This window comes from Cheilinus undulatus, linkage group 20 (genome assembly GCF_018320785.1).
Source record: "Cheilinus undulatus linkage group 20, ASM1832078v1, whole genome shotgun sequence".
Classification (NCBI taxonomy): Eukaryota; Metazoa; Chordata; class Actinopteri; order Labriformes; family Labridae; genus Cheilinus; species Cheilinus undulatus.
In genome coordinates this window covers 22083141-22103068 of record NC_054884.1, presented here as the reverse complement: position 1 = coordinate 22103068, position 19928 = coordinate 22083141, and the positions used below count along the sequence as shown (strand labels likewise).

At 39.4% G+C, this 19928-nt stretch overlaps 1 protein-coding gene across 2 annotated transcripts; it reads left to right on the top strand.

The window, feature by feature from the left end:
* The first annotated feature begins 5225 nt into the window (after positions 1–5225).
* On the top strand, positions 5226–19414 carry LOC121528755 (hyaluronan-binding protein 2-like). Of its 2 annotated transcripts, XM_041816332.1 has the most exons (13): positions 5228–5550; positions 5690–5702; positions 7580–7666; positions 7760–7870; positions 8176–8295; positions 8747–8863; positions 11590–11761; positions 14244–14335; positions 14435–14684; positions 14768–14910; positions 15276–15413; positions 18520–18662; positions 18789–19414. In XM_041816332.1, exons 1-13 carry the CDS (start codon positions 5485–5487, stop codon positions 18942–18944), a joined length of 1608 nt encoding a protein of 535 aa, XP_041672266.1. In that variant the 5' UTR covers positions 5228–5484; the 3' UTR covers positions 18945–19414. The 2 variants fall into 2 exon arrangements, with proteins under 2 accessions (XP_041672267.1, XP_041672266.1); XM_041816333.1 differs by lacking the exon at positions 8747–8863 and having other exon boundaries at positions 5226–5550.
* Positions 19415–19928: the final 514 nt, after the last annotated feature.

Sequence of the window (19928 nt, the reverse complement as noted above, 5' to 3'; positions counted from 1 at the left end):
CAATAAAACCAAAAAAGTTGCAATAATAACAACAACAATATTAGTTATCAATAACAGAATACTTACATATTAACATGTACACCTTTGCTTGTGGAAGGGCAAGACAACATTATAAATAAGAATGCACACAGTGTGTATGGTGTTGATGTGAAAGAGGGACTAAAAATCCAGGTAACATTATACATCTGAAAATAATAACAACTTTCCCTTACAGTTTGATGCAAAAAAAAAACAACAACAACAAAAAAAAAACACAAACAAACACACACCTAGGAAGGTGACTGCAGCAACTTTTGGACTGTGGGAGTTTATATACAAGTGTTCTTGTACTTGCTTGTAGATATATCTACATATCTACATACACATCAGCATATACACATACATACATCTATGTACACACATGTTTATGAGTTTTAGAGCAAATTTCACCTGATGAAGTCATCCACCCACATGTCCGGTTGGTAGGTGAACTGCAGGGGTTTCAGGCTGGAGCTCACCAGGGGGTGGATGTTGCTGACGATGATCTTCTCCAGAGTCTTCATCAGGTGAGAGGTGAGGGCCACAGGTCTGAAATAGTTGAGCTCTGGGGTGTGGAGTCTAAGGGGCCGACACAGGAAGTCTTTCACAGTGACAGGACCTTCTCCAGACACAGGCTCAGACTGAAGATGACCTGACGAACCAGGCAGAGCTGGTCAGCGCAGTCCTTCAGGAGTCTGGGGCTGATACCATCAAGTACTGCAGCCTTCATCTTCCTCACCTGATCCGCTCTGATGGAGTGTGTGTGTGTGTGTGTATGTGTGGGGGGGGGTGGGCGTGTGTGTGTGTGGGGGGGGGGGGCAGAATTAAATCTATTAAGGAACAAATTTTGTTTGTTTGCTCACTCCCTGTCTCTGCTTCAGGGCCCCTCCAACAGCCTTTGCTGTGGTCTGAGATGTTCTTCAGACCATTCAAGACCCCCTCATGTTGTTCAGAAGGAGCTACTCCTCCATCTCGGCCTTGCCTTCCCTCATTTTCTTCCTGAGCTCCCTCTGCACCCTCCTCAGCTCCTCTTTGTCCCCAGATGTAAAAACCCTCCTCTTCTCCAGCAGCAGGGTTTTCAGCTCAGGGATCACTCAGGGTTTGTTGTAGGAGAAACACGGAACTTTCCTGGTGGGTACGGTGTTCTCAACACAGAAATTAAAATAATCCGTGATGCAGTGGGTCAGGCTGTCAGTGTCCTCTCCATGTGGGCTGCACAGCACATCCCAGTCAGTGTTGGTGAAGCAGCCCAGCATGGGAGGGGTTATGAGCTAAATGTATCAACTTTAGTGTTTGCATACAGTAAGTCCAAAGTTTTATTGTCCCTGATGTAAAAGTCCACATATTGGGTGAAGGTAGGGAGAGTGAAAGATAGAGAAGCATGATTAAAGTCTCCAGAGATGAGAATGAGCCTGGAGTTGCACAGTTTGTTGCTGAGACACTACACTGTGGATGAGTTCACAGGCTGCAGCAGCATCAGCCGAGGGAAGGATGTAAACAGTCATCGCGATGACTTAGGAAAACTCCCTCATGCCCACAGCCAGCAGCTCCACATCTCTCATTAACAAACACCGCTATTCCCCCTATTTTCCTCTTACCACTCTCCCTGACGTTCCAGTTCAGACAGACTAGTTGGAATCCTTCCAAAGTAACGTGTGCGTTCTGTGTCAGTTCATTAAGTACGAACAGCATAATCTCTACTCCCTCTGCAGCCTGATAAGCAAGGCCAGCTCCTCCATTTTATTAAGGTCAGATGATGATTACAGATGGCACAGATGGTTTGTACCATCTTTTTCTCTCCCAGCACTTTGCACCGGATCTGCATCCCCTTATCCTCCTGTCTGGCATCTGTGCTGGGGGAATCTGGGGTCGACACAGCGTGATCAGCTGTTCACGGGTGTAAACAATAGAGCCATGGCTGAAGGGGTCTCCCGATGTTTTCACACCAGTACGCCCAAAAGTTGCATGTCCATGTTTAAATCTTGGAGGAGCCCAAGGCTATGATTTAACAAAAAAAAAAAACACGGAGTAAAAAAGGCAAAATAGGTTAAAACAGTTATAAAACAGGAAAAAGACAGAGCTGCTGTAACAGGCTGCCACTTAAGCGGCACTGGAAGCAGAAGATGAAATGAGCTGTGTTTCACATCAGTTAGGCGTTTTTTGCAACACAACAGTCATTTCATCAAAGCTTGCATCTGTATTTTCATCCATTTGGTAAAATTCAACCACACTTCATGAAAGTGACAATCTTAAAAACTTTCATCATAAAAGGAAAAAATCCATGATCTAAGCGTCCTTTGTCACAACAGCTTTACCTGACCTGCATAACATCTGCACTGAGTTCTGAACAACAGCTAGTGAAGAAGATGAGGTCTTCCTCCCCTCGATGTGAAGGACCTCCATGGCGTCAGTGTTGACACCTCTGTGAACCTAAAGCTAAAGAAAAAAAAGTTTTAGAAAACTTGCATGAAAGTTTGCATGCTAATTGTTTATCCAGTAGGATTCCACGTTCCCCCACCATCATCATGTGCTGATACTTTGCAATGGCTCTGCCTTATGGGAGTCTGGAGGTGAGTCATATATACACACAATCATAAATATATTTCACAATCATCTGGGAATGCAACCATAGAAAGCATTTGGGAAGGGCAAGACTTGTCAGGAAATCTTTAGAAGGTTATTGGAGGAACATTTTTTCCGTCACAAGCACTGTTTACCAAATAAAATGCCATTTCAACAATGTAACAATCTATTAATCTGTCTTCCTTTTCTACATGGTGGAAAGGAAAGTAACTAGTTGGACCCTTTGGAAATATTCATAATAAACTGTTTGGTTTTGTCATAAAGAACTTTATAACATGGATTTTGAAAAGTGCTCTATAAATAAAGTTTATTATTATTATAATATAACATTATACATACAGCAAAAAACTTTTAAAAATACTGTGTAAGCCACTAGTTATGATGAAAAAATAAATTAAAAGACACAAAAGCTACACCAAAGAGATTAAAAATTAGAAAGCTTGCTACATCTAAGCTAATTTGATATATTACACAGTTTCTGCATAATAAAAACAACAATTATAGTAATCCACTGCTATTATTATTGTTTTTTAACAATTTTGATTAGATTTTTATGTTTATTTAGTTTGCCTGTTTCATTTAAACTGTGTCTGCTTACATAAAAGTGTTGAACTTTTTTGCTCCTTGCTTGTGCAACACTTTGTGGCATGTGCTTTTAATTAAAGAATACAATTCAAATAAGCTTTGCTGATCTTACATTGACTTCTTAAAGGTACAGTGTGTAAAAATGGGACTATCAACATCTAACAGTCAATTCTGGAGTGTGATGCTCATTTCTCTGGTGATAACTGTGGGAACCAGTGAAGTTTAAAAATCAATACATGCTTAACTGTTATTTGGTTCCTTCTATGGTACCATAGAAACAGCCAAAATGCAAAAATCCAAGATGGCAGCTTCCTTGGAGGGGACCCTCCCTATGTATGAATAAAAGGCTTATTCTGGGTTAATTTAAAACATAAATTTAAAAAATGTGTTATCAGATGTCAGCACTAATTTAGATCAGTCTACTTATAAATGTTATGTTTCATTTTAACCAAGCTTGTTTTGCTAAATGCTAATAGGCTAAATATTACACACTGCACCTTTAAATACATAATAAGTACATTAGTTTGTCCAGAAACCAAAATAAACACACCTGCAACACACTCACATCAGGTTATTTACATCACCTTTAGCTTTATAATTGACTTCAGCTAACTTAATTCCAGTGTCACAGTTTCTAGCCACAATGATTTTACAAGTGAACATTTACTGTTGCATAAAATGGATGCTAAGCTAAAGTTACCCAAAGCATTACCTCACAACAGGTATCAGCCCAACTTACTGTTCTTTGTGCAACTTCAGGTGCCAAACACGGCAATTCGTTTTTGTTTATGACCTCGTAATTTGTGAATGCAAATGAAATTATCCTCGGTAGCGTGTTTATGCATCCCAGTGTTAATGACTGCCACTCTCCAGCAGTCTGGTGCTCACAGAAATTTAATCCACATCCTCGTTGTTTGTTCTTAAACCTGATTGGACATTAATAGATGCATTCAATGGGGCAGATTCTGTGAGAAAATTCGCTGTCTGGGAGAAGAGTGAAAACATCTTTTCTGTCAAAGAAAGCTTTCAGTGTTGCTCCCTGCCCTTGTTTTAATGAAGGCACGCTGTCCAGTGCAGACCAAAGTGCCTCCGTGGCTAATTCCAAGCTAATCACTCCACTACAGCCATTGTATACAAGCATATATTCAAAGAGTTAGCCTGTAACTATCACAAAGTCATGCCAAAGCAGGTCAGCAGAAGAGTGAAAACACCTCTCAGAACATAAAAAGCGTTTAGGGTTGTTTTATTGTTTTATTTCATACAGAAATGTGGTCTAGTTCCAGTTAAACCGACACGTGGCTAAAGCTTTATCTGAGGTAATCACTGCAGTGGAGGAAACCATTACCCACAGCTTTCTGTACAACTAAACCCTGCCCATAGTGCAACTCTGTATGTATGGCTCTGAAAGTAGAGTATGTCACATACAGACCCATGTGTAGGGCTGACCTCAGTGGTTAGCCACAAATTGTGATGGAAGCAAAAGAAAAAAAAATCACATCAGGAGTACAATTCAGATTTTGCAAACAATTATTTATCCATGAATTTTGAAAATCTTTTAGTATACATTTCCTGTTTTTTCTCTTAGTAATCAGACACCTGCTCTCGCTTCTTAGTTTTGCAGTTGCGATGCCTGCTCCTTTGTTTGTGCTCCTTGAGTTTTTGTTTGCATTTTGACATAAGTATCACATATGGGTCATTCTTTTCAGAGTGAAGAGATCAGCAAAATCATTTAAAAAGTCATTGTGTGGTTTAGGAGGCAGGAAATTGCAGCAATAATGGGGGGAATTAGTTCAGACAGTTTACACATGACATGTTCCAAAGTTCTGAAGGCAGGCACGGACACCAGCCTTTCAACTTCTCATGGTGAATTATCGCGAGACCTCCTCCATGACCTGAGCCACGGGGTTGACAAATGTAAACAAACCCTGGAGAAGGGGAGTCATGAAGTTGAGAAAAGTCATTGGGTTGTTGCCATATTTCAGTCAAACAGAGACAAATCTGTTCCCAAAGTGGTAACCACCACAGATAACCACAGACAATGTTACAATACCATACAGAGAACAAAACAGGTTACTCTAAAGAGGAGTGCTAAGGCAGCCTGCATGAAAGACAAGGTTAAATAAATGAAACCACAATGTACACAAGATAGCAAAGTCCTAAAATACACAAACTCCTACATGATCGATGCGGCTGGATAAAAATTGACAGCTGCATGGGATATTCCGGTCATTTTGGGAATCAAAGTCAATCACTTGATCTTCAGTCTGCCACACTGCGCTGACAGTCCTACACGGAGCCATGCTGGTTGCAAGGGTCCTACTCATCGGTCTGTGTTTGCTCTGTGTCCACCACAATGAAGCAAATGTAAGTTTTTTCAAGACTTTTGATCATATATAAGCATTTTAGCAATGATATTTAGTAAAGTGAAGATATTAATTAATAATATATATAAGTCTATGATTATTACTGACTTTTTCTCCACTGTTTTTTTGTGTCATTTCAGGAGGGTGTCATATGTAAGATTTGATTTTACACAGTTGATCTTTGTGGTGACAGGCTTCCTCTTCATATTAGTATAAATGATTCATTTTAGTGTGGAAGTGTGTTAGAGTCAGGCATGAGAGAGGAACAAAACAGACTGGAGGATTTTTTTTTTTTTTCACTTTAATGTCAAGAATGAAGACAAAATGTTGAGTCAACAAAGTCATACTGTTGACACAATTATCAAAATGTTGAAATAAAGAATTTTTCAAAATTAAGTTGAAGTATACAATTTTGAGAATAAAGTTGAAATGTAAAGAAAAATGTTGATATTTTAAGGATAAAATTAAATGGCCTTCAAACTTAAGAATAATATCAAAATTTTGATTCAATGTTGAAGAGGTTCAGAAAAGAAAGAGTACAAATGTTATGAATAAAGTCAAAATGTCAAGAATAAAGTTGGAATAATGGGAGTGAAAGTTTGAATTTCAAGAAAAAAGTTGACTTGTTGAGAATAATGTCTAAATGTCGCAAATAAAATCAAGAATTGAAAAAAAGTTGGAATTTCAAGAAGGAATTCTAAATACAATTAAGAGAAAAGACTGAAATTCTGTGAAAAACATTAATAACATTTACATACAAATGTGTACATTTAAAATTTTAAGGAAAAATGTTTAAATAAATTTGTGTAAATTTTTAATAAAAGAGTTTGAATGCTGAAATTTTCAAAATGATGAAATTTTAATCTCTAAGTCAATTTTTTAATGAAAAAGTTATAATTTTGAGAAAAAATGCACTGTCTAGGATAAAGTGAAAGTTTTTGTGAATAATGAGATTGATTGAGACAAGAGTGCAAATGCTGAGAAGAAAGTTTAAATTTCAAGAATAAAGTTGAAATGTTCAGAATAGAAGTGAAAATGTCAAAGATAATGCCAAAATATTGACATAAATGTTTAAATCTTAAAAATAAAGTCACAATTTTCAGGAAAAACTGAAATGTTGAGAATAATGTGGAAATGAAAAGAAGGCTAAATTGCAAGAAAAAATTGTAAAACTTGAGAACAAGATCAAAAGTTTTAATGAAAATATGAGAATAAAATAAAAATGTTGAGAATAAAGTCAGAATATTAGGAATGAAGTCAAAATGTTGATGAAATCATTACAGTGAAAAAATAAACAAGCAAAACTATTGAGAGTGAGGCTTAAATATCGAAGACGATTAGGAGGGGCAAAAAAAGAGAAGAAGAAAATGTTTTCCCATTTTAAACTTCAAGAAAAAGTAGAAATGGTGAGAATAAAGTTGAAAATTGTAATTATTATTATGAAGCATTATCCTTTATATCCTGCTTTCAATCCTCTTTATTTTAGGAACGTCTTAGTTTTAACAAACCCCCCCCCCCTTTTTTTTTTAATTCAGATATTAAGATGTGTATTCTTACATCATTTATTCTACCAATATGTCTGTAAAACATAACAATGTTTTATTACATTTTATTTTTGCACAAGATCATCAGCAAACCTTTACTTACATAAAACAAGGTTTAACAATGAAAACTCTGATGTGCCATTATGGCAAATGCCTGCCTTTGTTTTTTAGTAATTGGGGTTTTTTATTGTTGTTAATTGAGACAGAAATCATTGCTTCTATTTTTTTGTTTTCCTGAAAAATATTATTTTTATTTAATTACCTTCCAAACCTTTCTAATCTCAGCCCGTGCCTCAATCTAACAAGGTAAAATTCTTGCATGAAATCGTCTTTCACAATCTCAAACTGGATTTTTACGAATTGTTCTTCCCTACACTGCCCCCCCCCCCGTTATAATTTTATTACATATTTGATCACTTTAAATAAGCCTATACATGTCTTCTACTTTTCAAGTGCAGTATTTGAATATTTTTCTGTCCTCCACAGACACCGATTATGATTTCAACATCAGTGATGTTAACAGTTTTCTTTTCGATGTGGGTGACTGGTTATATGACCTCCTGGATGATACCAGTGCGTGTCCTTGAAAGATGCAATGACTGCATATTATCCTCATATGTAATCTTTAAATTTGTTTCCTGAAACCCCATCTCCTTTTTATTTTAGATGCCTGTGATCCAAACCCTTGCTTGAAAGGCGGTGTTTGCCACATTAAATCTGATACAAATTTTACATGCACATGTCCTGAACCTTATGTTGGAAAGAAATGCCAGAAAGGTACCATTTCTGTTCTAAGCTTCATGATTTGCTAAGTAGACTGTTTCATTTTGGCATATCTTCATGTATGTGCTCAATGCTTAAGGCCAAATTTGCACAGAAATGAATAAGAACAGCTATTTTTGCTGTCATAAAAAGGTTCAGACATCTAAGTTTTGATAACTGCAGAGCATTTTTGCAAATGTCAACAAAAAGATTGTCGTTTGCAAAGGAAATGGTTGTTGTTAAAATGTGGCCTATGTTGTGTTATTTTGAACCATCTTCAGGTGAATAACCATTTCTTTAAACTTGTTTTTTATATTTAGTGAGAAATATTTGTGAGAACGTGGACTGTGGCCGGGGTGACTGTGTCGTCAACTTAAAGAAACCTCCCTTTTATGAGTGCAAGTGCAATCCTCCATTCTACGGCCCTGACTGCAGGTCATGTAAGTATACTGAAGCCCGACTTTTACAAAAAAATAATGTTTTTTTCATGCAGAGGGGCTTTCATGCTCTGTGACACATACTTGCTCAATATTTAGATAATCTAATCTTACAATCAAATTTAAGTATTGAATTTGGAACAATAAAGACATTGAAAATAGCAAAATATCCCAATTTTTTGTCAGGCCCTTCTGATGCTACCACTTTGATTTAGTTATTATAAGCACCGCAATCATGTCTGTAAAATAACTCGATTAATTATAATTACAAATAGCTGTCAATGGGACGTCTTCGAATGCATTCAGTCTACTTGGTTTGGAGATATTCTGCAGTAAAAATCAGAGGAAAAACACTCTTTGTGGACCACATTCTACATGGGCCCCAGAATCCTTTGCTACGGCCCTGCAATGATGGAATGTACCTATAAATTACTTGTTTTTTTGTCCATATTAGTGCCACCGTCACCCTGTGAACCCAATCCCTGTCAGAATGGAGGCCTCTGTATAAGAGGAGGCAGACGTTTTGGCTGTGCTTGTCCTTCTGGATATACTGGAAGATACTGCCAATATGGTAAAGAGTCAGCCTTCTCACCCACCAATAGACGGAAATTCCTGCAGCTTGAGTTAAAGCTATAAAAACATAAATCCAAAGTCCACACTCTAAAAGCTGAACAAACAGCAGATATTGATTTGTTACTGGAAACCCTAAAACCACAATGACTGTGTTTGCGTGAACTTTAGAATCCCGGTTGTGAATCACATCCTGGTTTTCATCATATTTGGGATACTGTGTTCCTATGAGCACAGTGAAACCTGGTCATTCATATCCCTATACATGAGAAATACTAGTATCCTGGTTTCTGATCACTGAATCATATCTTCACAGGCATCTCTGATGTTATTTTTGGCTGACCGCTGAGGTCAGCTCTATACATGGCTCTGTATGTGTCTGAGTGAGTGACTATATTCAGAGCCATACCACACAGAGTTGCGCTATGGGTGAGTTTTGTTGTACAGAAAGCTGTTGGTAACGGCTGCCTCCATCGTGGTGATTGCATGGGATATGGCTTCAGCACTGTGACCATTTTACTACAACTGGACTATGTTTCTGTATGAGATAAAGAATACAAACAACCCTAAAAGCTTTTCATGTTGTGAAAGATGTTTCCACTCTTCTGCTAACTTGCTTCGGCATGACTATGTGATAGCTATGGGGAAAGGGTAACTTCTTGTGTGAATACTTGTACACAATGGCTGCTAGTGGAGTGATTAGCTTGGAAATAGCCACAGAGGCACTTTGGTCAGATATGGACAACATTAATTTTTAAAACAAACGCTGAGGGCAACACTGAAAGCTGACAGAAAACATGTTTTCACTCTTCTCCTGCTCTGTTTCAGTGTGGGTATGCAGTTGTTACAGTTACGGTTTCCGGTGTATCCAGGGTATGTAGTCGTGGTAGCCATTAACTTGGATGTAGCTGTAGGAAAGCAATAGTTTAATCAGAATTGTTCTAAAACAAGTGCAAAGAGTCACACTGAAAGCTTGCCTTGGTGCAGAAGTTGTTATTGAATGTTTCCTGTGTGGCCCTGTCATCAACTTTACATGAAGCTCTGCCATTCAGGATCTAAGGCAGCAGTGGCCTGCACATGGCTAGTGCATGCGCGTCATTTGTCACTGTAATTGGCCTGTCATGAATGTGACGGACAGAACGTTCCTCCAATCACCCTCTGAAGATTTTCTGAAAACTCCTTGCCTTCCCAAACACTTTCAATGGGTGTATTCCCAGATGACTGTGAAATATATTCAGTCAATCTGGCATGTCAGGTCAGCTGTTTCATGCCGACAGAGCTTTATGTTTTAAACTTTAAACCACAGATAATTGTGGTCAGCCATATAATTACTAGGTTTTAACCGAGTTTTGTTACAACACAAAACGTTGCATTTCATAAATCTGAGAAAAACAGACCACTTTGAATTATTTGGGGATATTCACTATTAAATGCCAACATCATATTGAAGATATGGTATTCACCTTGTTCCTTCAAGGTTCCAATTCTTATGACCATGAGGGGGTTATAATTATTAGTAATCACTGAGAAGATTTGGTCAAGACTCCAAGACAGGCCTAAGCAATTCTGCCAGTTAATTCACTGACTATATCACAGCTTCAGAAGAAACACTGTACTGCCAAAAGTATTCGCCCATCCATCCAATCAGGTGTTCCAATCACTTCCGTGGCCACAGGTGTGTAAAACCAAGCACCTAGGCATGCAGACTGTTTCTACAAACATCTGTGAAAGAATGGGTTGCTCTCAGGATCTCAGTGAATTCCAGCGTGGTACTGTGATAGGATGCCACCTGTGCAACAAGTCCTGTCGTGAAATTTCCTCACTCCTAAATACTTCACAGTCAACTGTCAGTGATATTATAACAAAGTGGAAGCCATTGGGAACAACAGGAACTCAGCCACAAAGTGGTAGGCCACGTAAAATGATGGAGCGGGGTCAGCAGATGCTCAGGCTCATAGTGCGCAGAGGTCGCCAACTTTCTGCAGTCAATCGCTACAGACCTCCAAACTTCATGTGGCCTTCAGATTAGCTCAAGAACAGTGTGTAGAGAGGCCAAGGCCAAGCAGCTATATCCAAGCCATACATCACCAAGTGCAATGCAAGGTGTGGGATGCAGTGGTGTAAAGCACGCCGCCACTGGACTCTAGAGCAGCGGAGACGCGTTCTCTCGAGTGAGTTGCTTACTGAGTGTCGGTTATCCAACTTCAGCTCACAGAGCTCAAAACTCTTGTAGCGTGAGCAGGTCGTTCTCTGTCTTCAAAGTAAACTATGTTCATGTTTTTTTATGGCTAAAATATCAAACTGTTCAGTTCAACGTTTAGACACAGCACTGCTGTCAGGTCACAGGGATTCACTGACTGGTCCACTGCAGATTCAGCAGCTTGTTACTCAGTCTCTTTGGGCAGAAACGGAGCAGCTGTCCCTCCGCCACACATCCCCAATGTTTTAAATTAAAATGAACAGTTAAATCAAAGTCGGGCCTGCACAGGTAGTCTTTGACTGTCAGGAAATGGGATACTGCGAATACATGGCACAGTGTCTTGTTTTTGTCTCAAAAAACCCAACAGAAATTGGGACTCATAAGTCCATGTAAACACAGTCATCTTCAACAGTCAGTATATAGGGCAGATGTGTCATTTAAGATTAAATGAGAGTTAATAACTGTTGCCTTTTGGTTTAAAAGAATTATGTGATTTTTTTTTGTGAACTGGAAATCTTCTCCTCCAGCACCCACTGACTGCTATGAGGGGAATGGGGAGTCATACAGGGGTAGTGTCAGTATGACTGATGATGGCTTGGAGTGTCTGGACTGGAACTCCTACTTCATTTTGGCAAATGGGGAGGATCCTTTTGAATTGTATGCAGACTTTCCTGGACTGGAAAACAACAACCACTGCAGGTAAGTGAAGCAAAATATTTATTAACTGTGAATTTGATTTTTGCTAGTTAAACATGACATTTAAAAAATACTTTGAGGAATCTTCTTCAAACTTTGCACGAATGTCCACACTCAAAGATGAACTTATTAGATTCTGGAGGTCAAAGATCAAAAAGCTAACCTTGCAAAGCCGATGGATACACCTGTTTCGGTGGTTCTCACTGGCAAATCCATCATGCAAATCTACCATCTTAACAGTTTGGGCCTGGTTAGAAAGTGACACTACCAATCAGGAGTAGGAGGCTACTTTAGGGCGCGAGTTGTGACATATCCAAGCAGCAACAAGAGGCCGGTGCAATTATGACAGAAGAGATTAGTGTGGAGGCTGCTAAAGTGCCAGTTTTATCAGAACTTGATCAAATTTCTTTGTAAAAAGAAGAAGAAGAAGAGCATTGAGTTGTTTTTTTTTTTTCAAAAACTACAAAAGTCGTTGTCACGGCAAACATGACCCAGGGCAACGTGACATTAGTCTAGGGCTTCCAGGCATCTGCTGCCCATGCCATACTAGCACGTGGCTGCCAAGCTCAAGGAAAGGGAGATGGACCTTACCTGTTACAGCTTAACCTCCGCCACAATGCGACTCCGCCCTGACAAGCTCACTCCACTTCAGACCCCACACCTTCCTCTTCTGAGTGGTGACAGATGACAGTTCATTGTTTTATAACATAAATACAAGATGAAACTCAAAGATACTTGGAAGAGTAAAGATATGAATAAATCTGTTCAAAGATTAGAACCAGATTAAACCATTAGAACCAACTAAGAAGATGAAGACAACATAACATAAAAGTAATTCTTTCAAAATTTGATGTAAGAAGTGATTTTGAAGAACTGACTGATTCTGCATGCCTTATCTCCTCAGGTAGGTTGTTCCAAAGTTGAGGAGCCCTGATGGAAAATGCTCGATCACCTTTAGTTGTAAGTCTCGACTTTGGAACGACCAGGAGGTTCCCACCTGAGGATCTAAGGCTGGGACATAGGGGATTAAAAGTACTATTATATATTTTGGAGCCAGACCCTTCAGTGAATTAAAAGTAACCAGTAGAATCTTATAATCAATTCTAAAACTAATGGGTAGCCAGTGTAAAGATGCTAAAATCAGGGTGATGGGATGTTGTCTATTAAAACCGGTTAGAAGCTTAGCTGCTGCATTTTAAACCAGGTGAAGGCTAGAGAGGGATTTTTGGCAGATACCTGACAGGGGTATAGTCCAGACAGGAAAAACCGAGCGCGTGGATGACCTTTTCTATATCTGACTGGTGGAGAATTGGTTTTATTTTAGCAATTGTGCGTAAATAAAAAAAAAGCATGACCATATAACTTTATTGATGTGTGTTGCAAAGGTGAGGTTGGAATTAAATTCTTCCATTCCGTTGATTTAATATTTGATGACAATGGACCAAGGCTTTTTGTGATTGTATTGGTAGAGTTTTGAATATTGAAAAGGATGATTTTGGATTTGGAGTTATTGAGTTGTAGGAAGTTTTGTGCCATCCAGCAGTTAATACCATCTAAACAGTCTATGACAGCTGCTAGGCTTCTAGGTTCCTCAGGTCTCAGGGGCAGGTATATCTGTGTGTCATCTGCGTAGCAGTGACAGGAGACCTTATGATTCTTAATGATTTGGCCAAGGGGCAGCATATGAATAGAAAATAAAATAGGACCTAAAACCGAACTTTGCGGTACACCAGTGGTGACAGTACTGGTTAAGGAGGAGTGGTTACCTATGGTGACCACAAAGGTTCGCTCTAAAAGATAAGAGTAAAACCAGCTAAGCGCAGTGTCCTTGATGACCACCCAGTTTCTAAGACGTTCAATTAAAACAGCATGATCAAAAGCACTGAGATCTAAAGGAATTAAAACAAGGCATTTTCGTCCACACAACTGCAGCTCAGTAGATATTTTCCCCTTTTTGGATCATTTTCTGTAAACCCTAGAGATGGTTGTGTGTGAAAATCCCAGTAGAACTGTTCCTGACATACTCAGACCAGCCCATTTGACATCCCAAGAGCACTTCAAGGGATTTTCTTCAGTCTTTGCACAAATATCTGAAAACATACAAGTAATCACCTACAAGATTTTGGGAGTCAAAGATCAAGGGGCTCATATAAATCCCTTGGCTGTAAGCATAATATCTCAAGAAAGCTTTGAGGAATTTTCTTCACACTTTGCACATAAGTTCCCTGTCACTCAAGGATGAAGTGATTTGATTTTTGATGTAATAGGTAAAGCTATTGGTCATCAGGCCTCATGCTCAGCCCTGTCTTATATCAATTTTACCAAAATGACAAAAGAAACCCAGTTTTGTGATCATCTATAATGACCTATAATCAAAAAAATTATACATGGAGATTCTATCTTTGCTTCAATTGATCTAGTGAACATCACCTACTGTATTTTTCTTTTCTTGGTAAGCCTGAAGTTTTGTTATTTTAAATTTTAGAAATCCAGATGGGGATAACAGACCTTGGTGTCATATCAAAAAGAAAGGCAAACTGGAGTGGGACTATTGCAAAATCAAGAAATGCTCTGAAGGTGGGCCCTTATACACTGCCATGCAGTCATGCACACACAATACATGCCATTGTTTCTAGCACATACACACTGTGCTCAGTTTTTCCTGCTGTTCCTCAGATCCTGCCATTCCCCCGACTCCAGTGCAGCCAGTGCCAGACTCTCCTGCGTTCTCCCAATGTGGAAGAATCTCGAATGTCCAGCCTACTAAACATAGCAGGATTCATGGGGGCATCAAGGCTTACCCCAGTGCTCATCCCTGGCAGGTTTCTCTGCAGAATAGAGCCAGAGGCTCCCCAGCAGCATTCAGTCATTGGTGTGGGGGGATCCTGCTCTCTTCCTGCTGGGTCCTCACTGCTGCACACTGCATGTATGTACTACATTTGTATGCCCTGTCTTAAGCAGATTCCCACTGAACTTTACTGTTTACTTGTATTTCTCTTTTTATGTCAGATCGAATTCAAATGAATACCAGGTGGTGTTAGGAGGAGTGAACATAGACAAACCTGAGGAGATGGACCAGACCATCCCAGTGATAGAGACCATTGTTCATGAGGCCTACAGGGAAACTGAGCGTGCTCTTTATAATGACATAGGTTAGTCACCTTCATTGAACATATTATCATCTTAGAAGAAACTAAAAAGTCAATGATATACAATAGACTTACATACAAGATTGCTAACTGAGGTTTGTGTCTACTAGTGTTTCATGTTTTTTCAAGCCTCCGTCATTTGTTGATGTAATATAACATCAACAGTGTAGACAGGGAATAGAACATTGACGTTATGGGACTAAAATAAAGCCTATTTACCTATTTTTTTGATTGCAGTGTCTCTTTTTTCCCGATTATGCATAAGGAATATAGTTCTAAGGGTTTGGGGCCAGTTTGAAGAGAATGATTTTCTTGTTTTTTGTTATCAAATACTTAAAGTAAGCATGTGTGTCTTTATTTCCACAAAGCTCTCGTCAAACTCAGGACAACAGAGGGCAACATGTGCGCCAAAGAAACCCCCTTTGTGAAGGCTGCATGTCTACCAGACCAGGTCTTCCCAGCCAAAACGGAGTGTGTGATCTCTGGATGGGGAGCCACTGAAACCCGTAATGAATTTTCTTATGTTAAAGTTCTGTTTAATGTAATGAAAACTGATCATGACCTGTAGAATTAAATTTAGCATTGTATGTCCATAATGTTCTGCAACAGGGTGGTCTGAACCAGTGGTTCCCAACTGATCTGGCCTTGGGACCCACTACTAAACTGGGACCCAAAGTTTGAAAAAGAAATTTGACCACTCAAATAAATTTAATGCAAATGTCATTTTGACCTAGGATGGAGCAGGACACAACCAAACAAAGAGACAGGGCAATGGAAGCATATTTAAAAGAGCATCTTTAGAGAAGCCTGGAGAGGACATGCATACATACATTTTTGTCTCTCTCAATTTTCCTGTGATAGTGTGTTAAATTTGGAAATTTTTTAGAGAGGTCAGGTCAGATATGATATGCTGTCATTCCGCTGTGTAAACCTTGGTCCTGTAGGTGTCCTGATGACCATTCTCCTTGCCTGCACCAGGCCCATGTCTTCATCTCTGGTCTTGCGGTCACCCACAGCATCTGGAACAATCCACTGGGTCCTGGGCACCCTGTATGTAGGGCCCCATAAAATCTTTTTTTTGTTTGTTTGTTTTGTTTTTAAGGGGTTCTCAAATTTGCGGGATAGGGACCCCTTACAGGGCAGAAAATTTTCCAAGGACCCCCACATAACCCTCACACCTATTAAATATATGTTAAAGGGACACTTCAACATTTTGGCAAATTGCCCATTGCCATAATTCCTATAGTCTTCGTAATAGGTTTGTTACCTTTAGTTGTCGGTGCAAGCTATTTTTAGATTGGCACTGCCGAGTTCGGACCTGCTGTGCCAACTCAATGTAAGCAGATGGTATTCCATCTCTCCCTCATCAAACTCATCAAATACACAATCCAACAACTCCAAAACGCTCTCGTGGACAAGTTGTGACCTGCACATTCACCATGCTATGAAATAATAACGTATAATTATGCAACATTACAACACATGAAGCAAACACTCAGAACTGTTTCTCGAGTAAAACACTGGGCGGAGTGACATGGTGCAGCAGCCATGTCTGGAGTGTAGTTCCGGCTTTGCATTTAGCTTTAAAACATCTCTGTCTTGTAATGTTCCATGATTATTTCATAGCGTGGTGAATGTACAGGTCACAACTTGCACCGACAACTTAAGGTAATGAACTTCTTACTAAAACTATAGGAATCATGGAAATGGATGAATTTGCCAAAATGTTGAAGTATCCCTTTAACTTCCATTCATACTCCTAGATGCTGTATTTTCTGTATGTATTCCTCACCCTTTCATTGGAAAAAACGTGTGTTTTGTTCTCTAGCTCTGTAGGCTTTGTTATCAGATGACACTCTAGATTGCATGAAGAACACATGAAGACACACAACACATTTTGGTCTTCCATCACTGTTCTCAAAAAAATTGACTCGAGATAGCTATCATCATATTTTCAGTTTAGCTGGTTTGGGCCTAGAATCACATGATGAAGTGGATGCACCTAAATATTTATCCATTGTTGCTATCTGGACCTTCACATCAAATGAGTGGCAAGGTTACTATAGTTAAACAAAACTAACTAAATAACTAAGACTAAAATTTAAAAATTATTTTAGTTAACTGAAACTAAATAAAAACTAAGCTTCACTAAAAAAAAAAGAAAACTAACTGAAACTGTACAGTGTGCTTACAAAACTAACTAAAATAAAACAAAAATGGAGACAAAATCCCCTTAATTTAAGTCTTTGACACAACCATACTGACTGGTACCTACACACAAGTCTGGGGAGTGTAAAATTGCCTGATCTGATTGGTTAATGTCTGGAGTTTTATTCAAACATCATCATTAAGTAAATAAAATGATGAGTGCAGAGTAGCCTGTTTTAATATGTTTTTAAAAATGTATGACGCTCACTCAGCCTCGGCATCTATCCGTAAACTAACTAACACTAAAACTAATAAAAACTAAACTAAAACGAAGCAATTTCCCAAAATAAAAACTAAAATTACGAAGCTAAACTAACAAGCCAGCAGTCCAAAACTGTTATAACCTTGGTCACCGGTTTAGTATGGTTGTTTCATGGCACTGTGATCCCTATATGTATTTATTTGTTTTTCAGTGACACGGCATTGCTTTAATAATTTGTTTTGAGTTAATTTGCGGACCCCGAGGGGTCCCTGGACTCCAGTTTGGGAACCACTGGCCTACAGGTCTTCATAAAATTTCGAGTTTGACCTGTGTATGAAGCCTTTGAGGGGTGAGTAGGTCTTCAAGTTAAGCCTGAGGTCAAAGCTGTGTACCTGCCGCATAAAAAACTTGCTCTCTCTACGTCTCTCATGGTTTCACATGAGGAAAAATAACTTATAGTAGAGACCTGTTTTCTTGTAGAATATGACATTATGTTGCACTGAACTGCCCAAACTGGCCGCACTGAACAATCAAGGGAGAAGGGCCTTAGTGAGAGAGGTGACCAAAAACCTGATAGTCACTCTGACTGAGCTCTGGAGATCCTGTGTGGAAATGGGACAAAGTTCCAGAAGGACAACCATGAATGCATCCCTCCACTTATCTGGGCTTTGTGGCAGGGTGGCTAGACAGAAGTCTCTCCTCAGTTTAAAACACATGAAGCCCTCTGGGAGTTTGCAAAAGACTTCATACAAAAGCCAGGTTATATTGAAATCAACTGCTGTGTTTAGGGAAACAGAGAGTGTGACTGACTGTGGGGGCTGTGAGGTGATAATTGGGATCACCTGGCCATCAGCTGATCACAGCTGGGCGTATGACTGCCATGTCCTGCATGAACTGACGCTGGGCTACATTTGAGTAAGTTAGAATGATGTTTGCCATTTTGCTGTTTTTGAAGCTCACCCAGTGGTAGACAACATTGAAAATGCTGTCTCAAACTAAATTCAGATCAATCTAGTAAAAAGACAAAGAGGTGGAGCTGAGATGGGTCTTAAACCTCAACAGGGATTGTGTAGTGGCAACAAACTGTGCTAGTTATGACAGATAGAATTGCAATATATATTTGCTAGCTTATAATGTGAACAGACATATTATATGAAGAAAATCCCATGTTTCCCTAACTCATGTTCTCTTCCACTTTTAAGGCTGGTACAGCAGCGCTCTATTGCAAGCTCGTGTGCTAATGATCGGTGACAATAAATGCAAACAGCCACATGTTTATGGAGATTTGCTGGACAACAGTATGTTCTGTGCCGGGAGTCTGCAGGGTGGCGTCGACTCCTGCCAGGTGTGTATGCTCATAAAAGGGAATTAATTTACAGTCACACTGGAAGGAGGAAAGGATGCATTACTCCTTTCCCTTGTGGGCTGCAAGTGAAGATGTAAAATGACTTTTGTTTTATAAACTTTTCAGGGTGACTCAGGTGGACCACTGGTGTGTGAGCAGAACGGCATACACTACGTTAGCGGTGTGGTGAGCTGGGGCCACGGCTGTGCCCGGCAGAACAAGCCTGGTGTCTATGCCAACGTCTACCAATTTGTCAACTGGATCAGAAGAAAGATGAACTGAACAGAAAAATAAGAAACAACTTCAGCTTTGACTGCCTTGAAAAAGCTCTTATTTCAACAGCAATAAAAACAAGCGTTTACTCCCAGCCCAGCTTTGAGTTAAATGAGATCTGATGTAAACTCTCAGACCCGAACCTGCCAGACAAAACAAAGGGCACACATAGTTCCTTTAGGCCTTTATTTCTTACTCACCGAGCCTCGCTCAAAGTGCACTATTTCAGCAGACATCATTGGAAAACCATGTTTTGCTTTACTAAAACAATGATTTACTTGCATATAATCAACAACTGACATCCATATGGCAATCTCCTCCTTTACACATTTAATATATTATACATAAGCAAACTGCAAACTTCCCATTAGATATTCTTTTCCTTTAAAAGTGAAACAGCTTGAATTTATTTTTCAGTGTTTTGACATGTAATCAAATATACCTTATATTTAAGCCTGCTAATAAAGTTTTGCTCTGAATTTCTTTCTTCTCAGCACTCACATTGACAATCCTTTTGATGCTATAAAACATTGGGGGCCAGCAGATTTTCCTGAAACTATTCAGTTATTTACAAAATATAACGTGTTATACATCACCTGAAAGCTCTGGTTCTCAGGATGATGGCCATGTAAACCATTCAATGATCAAAACTACCTCAGCAGCCACAATTGAGGCATTTGTAAGACTTCTAGTCATCTGGCTACTCAGAGCGCTTTACAGTACAGTACAAGTGGCCATCAGTATGAGCTAATCTCATTCGTACGCTTCCATACCCATTTACACACCACTGAAGCAGCAGTGGGACCGAATTGAGTTGAGTTTCTTGCCCAAGGATGCATCTACCTCTTACCACAGGAGCAGGGGATTTTTTTTTTATCAGAACCGAGACTGAGGGAGCCTTCTCCTGAAGCAGACTATGTCACTACAACGCATGCCTGCTCCTCTCATGGGCCTGCTTCAAGAACGTCTGGGTCAGTTAGTGGGGCTATGACA